The sequence below is a fragment of the Athene cunicularia genome (assembly GCF_003259725.1).
Source record: "Athene cunicularia isolate RWA chromosome 2 unlocalized genomic scaffold, athCun1 chr2_part1, whole genome shotgun sequence".
Lineage (NCBI taxonomy): Eukaryota > Metazoa > Chordata > Aves > Strigiformes > Strigidae > Athene > Athene cunicularia.
The window spans coordinates 27,387,203-27,398,304 of NW_020799095.1; the positions used below are offsets into that span (position 1 = coordinate 27,387,203).

At 37.7% G+C, this 11,102-nt stretch overlaps 1 protein-coding gene across 1 annotated transcript in view; it reads right to left on the reverse strand.

The window, feature by feature from the left end:
• VPS50 (VPS50, EARP/GARPII complex subunit) overlaps window positions 1–11,102 on the reverse strand; it is a 97,779-nt gene that overhangs the window by 47,019 nt on the left and 39,658 nt on the right. Inside the window, exons 13-16 of the mRNA XM_026843225.1 lie at window positions 10,734–10,869; window positions 3,608–3,705; window positions 2,776–2,870; window positions 1,992–2,090 (exon numbers count right to left, since the gene is read on the reverse strand). Coding sequence (XP_026699026.1) covers window positions 1,992–2,090; window positions 2,776–2,870; window positions 3,608–3,705; window positions 10,734–10,869 — 428 coding nt within the window. The remainder of the gene's footprint in view (window positions 1–1,991; window positions 2,091–2,775; window positions 2,871–3,607; window positions 3,706–10,733; window positions 10,870–11,102) is intronic.

Here is an 11,102-nt window from a genome sequence, read left to right on the forward strand (position 1 = left end):
CCTCATGAAGTTCAACACGGCCAGGCGCAAGGTCCTGCACATGGGTCAGGGCAATCCCAAGCACAAATACAGGCTGGGTGATGAGTGGATTGAGAGCAGCCCTGTGGAGAAGGACCTGGGGGCATTTGTGGATGGAAAATTGACTATGAACCAGCAATGTGTGCTCACAGCCCAGAAAGCCAACTGTATCCTGGGCTGCAACAAGAGTGTTGATCGGCTCAAGGGTAGGGAGGATCTACAGAGAGACCTGGACAGGCTGGAGCCATGGGCTGAGGCCAACTGGAGGAGTTTCAAAAAGGCCAAACGCCGGGGACTGCCCTTGGGCCACAACAACCCCCAGCAGCGCTACAGGCTTGGGGAGGAGTGGCTGGAGAACTGCCAGTCAGAGAGGGACCTTGGGGGGTTGATTGACAGCTGGCTGAACAGGAACCAGCAGTGTGCCCAGGTGACCAAGGCGGCCAGTGGCATCCTGGCTTGTGTCAGCAATAGCGTGGCCAGCAGGGACAGGGAAGGGATCTCACTCCTGTACTCGGCACTGGTGAGGCTGCCCCTCTATTCCTGTGTTCAGTTTTGGGCCCCTCACTACAAAAAGGACATTGAATGACTCGAGCGTGTCCAGAGAAGGGCAACGGAGCTGGTGCAGGGTCTGGAGCACAGGTCGTACGGGGAGCGGCTGAGGGAACTGGGGGTGTTTAGTCTGGAGAAGAGGAGGCTGAGGGGAGACCTCATCGCCCTCTACAGCTACCTGAAAGGAGGGTGCAGAGAGCTGGGGATGAGCCTCTCTAACCAAGTAACAAGTGACAGGACAAGAGGTAATGGTCTCAAGTTGTGCCAGGGAAGGTTTAGACTGGATATCAGGAAGCATTTCTTTACAGAACAGGCTGTTAGGCATTGGAATGGGCTGCCCAGGGAGGTGGTGGAGTCCCCACCCCTGGAGGTGTTTAAGAGTTGGGTCAACATAGCACTTCAGCATATGGTGTAGTTGATTAATGTCAGTGTTAGGTTAATGGTTGGACTAGGTGATCTTCGAGGTCTTTTCCAACCTAGATGATTCTGTGAAGAGAACTGTGGCCAGCAGGTCGAGGGAGGGGATTCTGCCTGTGTACTTTGCTCTCATCAGACCCCACCTGGAGTACTGGGTCAAGCTCTGGGGCCCGCAAGCATAATAACATGGACTTGCTCAAGCACATTCCCTACGAGGACAGGCTGAGAGAGTTGAGGTGTTTCAGCCTGAAGAAGAAAAGGCTCCGGAAAGACATTTATAGTGGCCTTCCAGTACTTAAAGGGGGCCTACAGGGAAGATGGGAAGGGACTCTTTATCATCAGGGAGTGTAGTGATAGGATGAGGCATAATGGTTTTAAACTGAAAGAAGGAAGATTTAGATTAGATATAAGGAAGAAATTCTTTACTGTGCAGCTCATGACACAGAGGAACAGGTTGCCCAGAGAAGCTGTGGCTGTCCCCTCCCTGACAGTGTTCAAGGCCAGGTTGGATGGCGCTTTGAGCAACCTGATCTAGTGGGAGGTGTCCTTGCCCATGGCAAGGTGGTTGGAACGTGATGATCTTTAAGGTCCCTTCCAACCCAAACCATTCTATGATCAGCTCTTTTTATGTAATGGCATAGAAAAAGAAGTAACAATTTTGCTAGGAAGTATAGACTTCAGAAGCATTCACCCGCAGGATCTCAGGAGACAGCTTAAGAGGCAGATGAAAAACTACTGAAATTCTACATAAAAAGTCTGTCATCTTTATCTGGCTTGCCTGCTGCAGAACTAGAATTCTCCACAATTATAGCGGAAGCAAAGGCTTCTCCACCCTCTCCCCTTCTCCACAGTTCAGAACCCTGTTCTCATCATGAAGCATATTCCACTAGCTGTCAACCTCAATGCAGGAACATTATGCAGTGGAATTCCTTCAGAAAGCATGTCAAGTTAAACACACCAAAAATAACTGCCATTAGATTAACCTACTGCACATACTGTAATCTCACCTGTGGTATGTTTTGAAATAGTTAACACTTTGTTTTCTGATAGATTCTTGCAAAACTTCAGATTTACTGCCGCAAAATTCTTCTCCAACTTGCATCAACCTATAACAATAAAGTTCAGAAATACTGATTTATGAATACTACTGTTCCAAACTGCACTGCAAGCCTCAATCATCATGTATCTCCATAAAAGCAGAGCACCAGCATTAAGTTGCAAACACTCCACTCATGCCACAAAAGTTCACATCTCATTTCCCTCCAAATCCTATCATAACGTCCCAATGAGACAAAGAGCAGTAAGTAAAATATATGTCTTTTTGAGATCCCATTATGTAGGGAAAGCTGTACAGCTCATGGTCTGAATTCATCATCTTATTACCAAAACAGGCATATCTAATACTGTACTGGTTAGCAGTACTACAATATTTTACTGCTTTTGACTGAGATTCCCTTTAAAAACTTCTAGAAACATCAAAATTGTCAGATCTGCACATCTGAAATCGTAAAAGTGGACAACACTGAAATCATATAGCAGATAAGCATTACTTGAGCAGCAAAACAATTTATGCTACCTCTCCTAAATCCATCCTTATGACAGGTAGGGAGAAAGAGATATTAGCACTCACTCATAGCCTCTCGCATAAATAAGAAATGCCCATCAATCTATCAGTAGATGGGGACAAAGTTGACATCAGAATGTAAATATCAGCCTTAATTAACTGTTCTGTTTATCAGAGTTCAAGTTTGTGCACATGTATTGAGTGGTTTTATGACCACATCAAAATACCTGCTGATAACATCAAGTACAAATATGAAGTCATCATATTTGAAGTTAGACAGATCTGTTCCCAGAAGATATGTTTTCACTTTCAGTTGAACATCCTACAAAACACAAACAAGTTTTTGTATTCTTAAGACATTAAAGACAAAAAGGTGAAGGCTATGATGCTTTGTTCATTAGCACTTTTTGGTTTGTTTGCACTTAATTTCTTTTTGAGATTTAGAGTAGAACTTCATTTTATGTAACATGAATGATATCTCATTGACTTCCTAAAATAGTAATATAATAATTATAATAATAAAGTCAGTCCTAGATGCTGGTCACTGCGAAAACAGAACTTTAGACTACAATTCAGCAATGTAAAAGGTATACAGCTTTTTCATCATGTATCTGGAGTCTCACTGCACATCAAACTGATCCAGCAGTCAGATCAGGAATACACTGAAATCAGGCAGGTTCACAAGACTTCAGGTTCTCTGTAGCTATGGTTATACCAGAAACATAAAGCAGTATGACTGTGCCAACAGACAAAAGCACATGAGAAGAAAATAGATTGTGGGGCAGCACACAGTTTGGGAGAAGTGGAATCAGGCTGAAAGTCATGTTATTATGTTTTGGTATCATGACTGAGCAAAGCAAACGAGTAGTGAGTGAGTCACAGAAATTATATTTCCATGGTTTTGATATATTTAGCTCAAACCAAAACTGTTTAAAAAAAAATTTAAAAAAAATCCCTGGAGAGATTCCTTTAAGAAGACTGGTATAAATATAGCTGTAATTAATACTGGGAAAGGAATGGATAAATATTTAGGAAAAAAATAAAATCAAAAAACCATACCTGCCATATTCGTGAAAGCCCATGTTCCAATTTCTTTTTTACATAGCTGCGGTCAAAACTGTTCTCCTCAGTTCCAATCACATTGCTGCCATCTGAAACTGAAGGTGAAAGGTACTGTAGATATTCCCAAAAGTATTGAAATGTATCCTAATTTTGTCCTCATAATGAGACTTCTGCCTTAGCCATTATCATATTATCCATTATGCAAACTCCAGGAGAGCTCCATTGCTCTAAACTTTTGAAAGGAAATTAATAAAGCACTTATAAATATTATATGCTAATATAGACCAGAAGAGCTTCTGATTGCCATTATGTAGCAAGGTATCTCATTCAATAAAAATTTAAAAAAAAAAAATTAGAGTAACAAACACTAATATTTCAAGTAAAGAAGATAAAGTCGAAGTGAGCACTTCTTATCCTCTACAACCAGATTCCCTAAAGTATTCTAGCTTTGTAGACAAGAACCATGAACTTAAAGATTTCAGAAACAAGATTTTAAACTTTCTGCCACAGCAAATCTGTCTGCAACTCTGAGGAAAAATACTGAAACTTATCCCATGAACCATCCAAACAATATAGCATGCTCTTTCCTTTTTTCCTCATCTCATACTAATCTATGCTTATGCATGAAATAATGTCAATCATATAATCAGGTGTCTTTAATTTCTTCAAAATTAGTTTAATTCTAAAACCCTCATTCCCACAGCACTGGATCACTTTCAAAAAAGGCACTGTAATGCAAGGTAGACTTCTCTTGTATGTGGTGTTCTCTCTCTCCATGGAGGAAATATATTTAATTTCCATCTTAAAAAACAGAAGGTAACATTTTATATGTAGTCTGTGAGCATACAGTTTGGTTATATTTGCATTCTGTGATGGCTCAGTGTCATGCAGTTCACTTCACACCCTATAACTGACCACAGGAAACCTGTCTTAGCCAGACTGTACATACAAACTTTTCCTATAATAAGAAAACTCTGCTGTTCCTGACAAGGAAAAAAACCTATGCATGTCCTTTAAAGCCCAAACCATTTAGTGATTTGACACAAAAGATAAAAATTCACATAAAATATTATACTGGAATATTACACAGCATACAGCCCTCCTTCTACCCCATTGTTTTAAGAGGTTGCAAACACAGAAGAATTAAGATTGCCACAGCACCCAGCACTGCCATGCAGCTCTGACCTCTCTTTCCATCTTATCTGCAATCTCCAACTAATTTTCAGTACTTGAGAAGACTATTCACTCCCTTGTTCCTAGTCCTATTCACTCCCTTGTTCCTAGTACAGCTAGTCTCACCTCTCTACCTCCATGCACAGGCTCTCAACTCAAAGCCATTTCTTTCCCCTGGTTCCAGCATTTCCTCTCAAAAACCTCCACCTAGCCCCAAGCTATCATTTTGTACGTGCATCAGGCAGTCTCATCCCCGTCACCTAGTCTTCACAGGAACATGCAGCACAAAGTCCAAATCCTACAGGAAACCAGGGAGGAAACCAGAGGTGAGGAAAGAAAGTTCCTTATGATATTGTGGGAAGGACTAATTTGGGCCTACCTGGAGAACAACAGGACATATGTAACAAGACTAGGGCATGTCGAACATCCTTGACTTAGACTGTGCCCTTGAAAGATGGATTTTTATTTTTTTTAAAGCCTGCTCGACTATATATTTTACCTATTATATGAATGCTTATATAATATAGAAGCATAATAGAAACAAAAAAAATGATGAAGCCTTCAACACCTGTGGCTCCATTTAAATCAAGCAAATGTGGGGAATATGGTTATTGAGAAAGATGTTGGCTTTGCTTAATATCTTTCAAGTGGAGCTAATTTGGTGTGTCTGGACACGTTATTGAATTATGAACTTCATCAAACACTGAGGGAACTTCATCTGCAAACTAGGGATTATGAACGTATCAACACTACCAAGAAGAATCTTCAAGCCAGTTAAATTAAAATTAGTCTGCCCATGAGGCCAGACCTCAAGAATACAGAATCAGTGCAATACTATATGTAGCTAGAATATAAAAGCTCTGGTACTTTGAATTGAGTAACTCCTCCTCACAATTGAAAACATAATAAAATACATCCTGGAATTTGGGCTTATATTAGGGATAGATATTCCTTTCTTCCAAGGCTACAAAGCTGTGTTCGACTCTCCTGTTTAAAGTAATTGACACTGCTTTTACAGCTTGGCTGAGAATTTACCCTAATTACTCAAAATGAGATGATAAAAGGCTGCTTGATGTGAAAACAAGACTCAAACATAATTCCATACTTGTATCTACTGTCGCAGAGTGTAGGGAGAGGTGCTCAGAACATCTCACAATGTACGGGAAGAATACAGATGTGTGAAAGATCTTGCGATGTACGGAAAGAACAGGGAACTAAAGATCTCGCGACGTACAGAAAGGCGTATATAAAGCAATTGCGCAGTTAATAAATTGAGCAAATAGCAACCACCATATTGGTGTTTGTGCTTTTGTTCCCACGAAGATTTTAACCTCCTGCAAGGGTTAGCTGTGATCTGAATGCCGCATTTCTGTGGCTTGGCAGGTAGAAAAAGACAGCTAATACCTTACCACAACAGCAGAGCACTCAAAGAAAATTTTCTTTAAGAAAGAAAAAAAGGTAAAACAAGTATTAGCCATTCTATAAGTAAATTATAATTTAGTAACTATCCCTAAATATGCTCCTCTTCTCCTGAAAGTAATAATTCTGACAAATGCATTTTCAAAAGTGATTTATCATGGAAGATTAAACAAAATACAAACCAAAATAATAACACAACTAGAGAAACACTAAGCAGATTTATCCTTTCTCTGACTATAAGAGTAAACAACACCAGCTATCTTAGAGCACACTTTAGAAGTTTCTGCAACATCCTCTCTTCTGTACTTCTGCAGAGTGAAGCCAAGCCTAAACAAGTCAGTATCTTTGACCTGTTCTCAAGATTAAGGCCATAGTCATTGTCCTCACGAACTGCCATTTCTGAAGGAATAGTTGTACAGAGTCATATGTATGCTGTGTTTCAATCAAAATCCACACAATATTCTCTCTGGCAATCCCATTGTGCTCCCAGCTTACAGCCAGCCATGCTAAGAGGTCTTGTTTCCAGTCGTTTAATGAACTGTACTGCAGCAGATTTCACACATGCAAGTGTATGAATTTAGGATAATTTCCTTGAAAATCAAGGATTGCACAACGGTTCATAAAGATTTACACTTTTTGCCTTGAAAAATTTGGAACAGGTAGCAGAATACACAAATATTCATAGTTTCACATAAAAATAAGAATCAGAAGCATCCAAGAGTTAATTCTCCTAGATGCCTGATTTAAATACAGTATTTTTTCAGGTTTCTAAATATTTCTCCAAAATATGTAAAGACAGCTTTCAGTCATAATAAAAGGGTTTTGTTTAATCCTTGATAGACAGAGGGGAAAAAAAAAAAATAATCAAATCACTGTCCTCTAGCTTCATTCTTTGAATACCAAGCAGCTCTTGCACAGAATATATGCAGTGTTATAAATTGAATGTTTTGAAAATTAAAATGGTTGAAATTAAATTTACATCTTACATCATTTTCTTCTTGCTTTTCATTGAATCTATTACAGGTATTACAGTTGTTACCATCTTTGACCACTAGGATTACCTTTGTGAAAAACAGGAGTTTAAATGCTATAGTAATCATTTTACTGCTCAGTTTCAGTTGTTCTGTTAAATTAGTGTCTTAGGAATAAATGTGAATTAAATCAACATCACAGTAAATTTTATGGTATGTGAAAATCAAGCTGAGTCAGACAGGGCCTCGCACAAAACAATGCAACTTTTAAGTTCACTTTGCTTTGAACAGGGAAGACAAAATGACCTGCACAGGTCCCTTTAAAACTTTTTTTTTTTGATTCTACACTACAAACAAAAACAATGCTTTGACCAGGACCAACAGTGAAATGGAAGACTTTCCAATAAGCAGTTTATTTTCAGGAATGAAAAACTCTATCTCAGCAATTTGCTGTTTCCTACATGAAAAACAAAATCACAGACTAAGTGGCAGTTAAATGTAATTTAGAACGCATTTCATGCTATGGAGTTGATACTTTTCATTTACTAATTTTACCTAGTATGATTAAACAAGTCCTGCATATGAACACTTAATTCTGTCTTTCCAATAGCATATTAGAGCAATTAGTTGTGCTATTATTGATGATTCACAGAACTATTAATACCATACATTTCACTAAGATCTACTGCTACTGTTACGACACTTCAGCAAACTAAATGTCATTAGTCTTTCCCATTTCATGAAAGGTACTAAAATATGTCCTAGACTTTAAAAATTTTTAGGACTGCATTTATATCTAGAAATAATTATGCTTCTATTTAGTTTATTTCAAGTAAGGTGGTTTTTTTTTTAATTGATCTTAAAGTAACCTCCAAAGACCAGTCCACACTATATCTGAAAGAACAACTGTAAATTCTGAACTCAATTCTAGGGAAAAAAAAATAGAAAAGCCTCAGTCTCAAAGACTCTCTGCTATAAACATTTCAAACAAAAAAAAAAAAATCCTCTTGCGAAAGTATTTTCTATTCCATTTTGCTCTTTGGTCTCAAACTAGACAAATTTTCAGAACACAAATAATCAGAATATTTAATGATATAAAGCAGACACACCTCTTTCCTCAGAAATGCAGGAGGGCAACTATTTACAGGATATGCAAAGAACATTTTAACATCTGTAGCGGGTATTAATAACAACAAATACAAGACACAGGATCTAGATGAAGCGCAACCTCATTTCCATAATCCATGAAGGCATTCTTTTGGATAAGCTTCACTATTAAATTAGAAAGAGCTATACAATTCATGTCTTCTAAGTCCAGCTCCTCACTTCTACAGCTGTGTTTGTGCCCCAAGATCAAGAGTCCCTTGACCCATTTAACATACTTTGTAAGACTGGTGACATTAACTGGCACAAGGAGAGAAAAATTCTAAGACAGCCTTGAGTTCTCAGAATGATAAAAGCCAGACACACATACAACAGTTAAGACTGCTCCCTCTATTGCTCCAGACTATGGGGTAGGGAACACTTTTAGCATCATCTCCTGAACTGCCTCCATGGTTCCTTCTGACACACCCATCCTTTCTGTAGGAATTTTACTCTTCGGCTTTAGCACATATCACAGCTATTAAATCAATAAATATGGAATGAGACTTCGATGTACAGGTTTAATAATTATGACAGGATAAGCAATAACTTTTAGAGAAAACAGACATTTGTTAGGTATTTAGATATTCCCTCTGAAATTAAATTATAGATGTAAAATTCCCTTTTGCGTGCTTTATCATTGCTGAGGTATTTTAAAAAGTGATTCAGTAGCTGAAATACATTCTAGTTATACATTAGTGCTAAGCCATCATGTCTACAGAAACTTAAAAACTGAGTGACAGAAGATTTAGTGGATTAGGAGTAAACATAACAAATCACTCTGGCATGCATTTAAAAAGCAATGAATTTGAATTACTCATGTGACTTAATATACCACTTTTATTATGCTTAATGGTCCCTTTAAAAGGTTCTGCGGTGCTAATTATTTTCTTTCTTCAGGATATCACAAGTAACCACACTAAGGGGGACGATTTTTAAAATTATTGTCTGGAGCTGAGCAAGGAGTCTACTGTGATAATGTTTCCGTGCAATAAACTCTTTATGACACCTGCTTTATTTTACACATGCAAAGATCACATCAAAATGAAAACAAGAGAAGGAAATGTAATTATCTGAAGTTATTTTAAATTTCAAAGTAAATATTATTGAGAATGGGCAATTCAGTCAAAACTTCAAAGCCTTTCTTCACGATGCATCTCAAAATTAAATACTTCAACTTTGATTTTAATCTGATATACTTATAAAAACTGTAATCTGAGAAGAGTTTCAACAAATTCTTTTTTTTCTTTTTTAAGATTCCACACAACATAGGAAGGACACTCCAAAGAAAATACTTTCATCAGTTTTTCAAATTTAAATTAAGAATACTATGTTAATTAGCATAAATTTCATTCTTTTTAAGACTTAAAATTTGTAACAAATCTGACTTTTGAAAGAAATGTTCGATTTCAAATACGTTGTAAGAAGCATAGCGTTCCAAGATCTGTTCTTCTATTTTGAATATTTTTCCCTTTCTTCTAATCATCTAACATAATGGATACAAGTTTTTTTGCAAATCAGGCAAGGAGGAATAACTTAGTAGCAATCCTACAGTCCTTGTCCTTCGACAGAGCCTCCTTTTCAGTAAGAAAACAGCAAACCTATCTGACTCAAATAAAAAGAGTTTTGCATAAATCTTAATACCATAAATTTCACACTCTGCTCTCTGCCAAACACAAGCATTGTAGGTTAGTGGGAAAATAGTCTGTCTTCAAACATCTTACATTCATTTAGAATACATAGAGGAAAATATACTTAGGAGGACTTAGACAACAGACTAAGGTTTTGTGCTTCGGTCCTAAAAACACAAACTAAAACAACAATAAAAGAAAATCAAAGTTATACTTTAAGATTAAATGTGGTTTTTTTCCTGTAAGGATATCAAGGAAGTTGTGAACAAATGATTCACCAGTAGAGATGACATACAACATTCAGAAAACTGGATTTCCTGAAAAATCAGTGACAGATTTACAACAGATTCATTCTCTGTTGTTTCAGTCACCTTTTCTAGTACACAGTTTAGTATCCCAATCTACTAAGCATAATATACAGTGAAAATTTGAACACTGGTCAAAAATCTGAAGTTTCCCACTGAAGGGAAAAATGCTCAGATTTTGTAGTCACCTACAACAGATGACTTCCAACTCAACAATAACCACTGTTTTAATAAAACTGTTTTAATAAAACTGTTTACATCTGTAATAATGGCAAATACACATATTCATTTTAAAAATCATTCTTATACTGAAGACTACAAAAATCCAGTGAGCATTTGAGTCCTTACTGAACACTATAAGCAATAATGCTGAAGGCACAGAGTCAAGACCACAAAGGTACCAACACACAAATTTGCAACTTGAGGACAAGTAAAGTTATTTCCAAATATCGTAAGTTTTGTTTCTAGAACAGTTTCTTACCAGAAGACACAGCTGCTGCCTCATCTTGGTCATGGTTCTCATGCCACTGCATTGTTCGGTAGTAACTGAGCATGACTTCCCAGAGGGCTTTGCAGAGATCAGCAAGGCATGGAATGTAGCTGTCTGATGTAATATGCTACAGAAAAACAAAAGAATATTGTGAAACTTAACAAATGTGTTCATTTTTTTCAGAGGCAAAACGAATCATACAAAAACCTCCACATTCATACAGCTGAGATGCATTATGTATACCCATTTCCTTTTCAAAATTATTTGAGTTGAGGAATGCCCGATTTTAGTCAACTACTCAAATGCTATCTCAAAATGCAAAGTTCATTTTGTAGTCCTTCCCCCCCCCCCCCCCCCCCC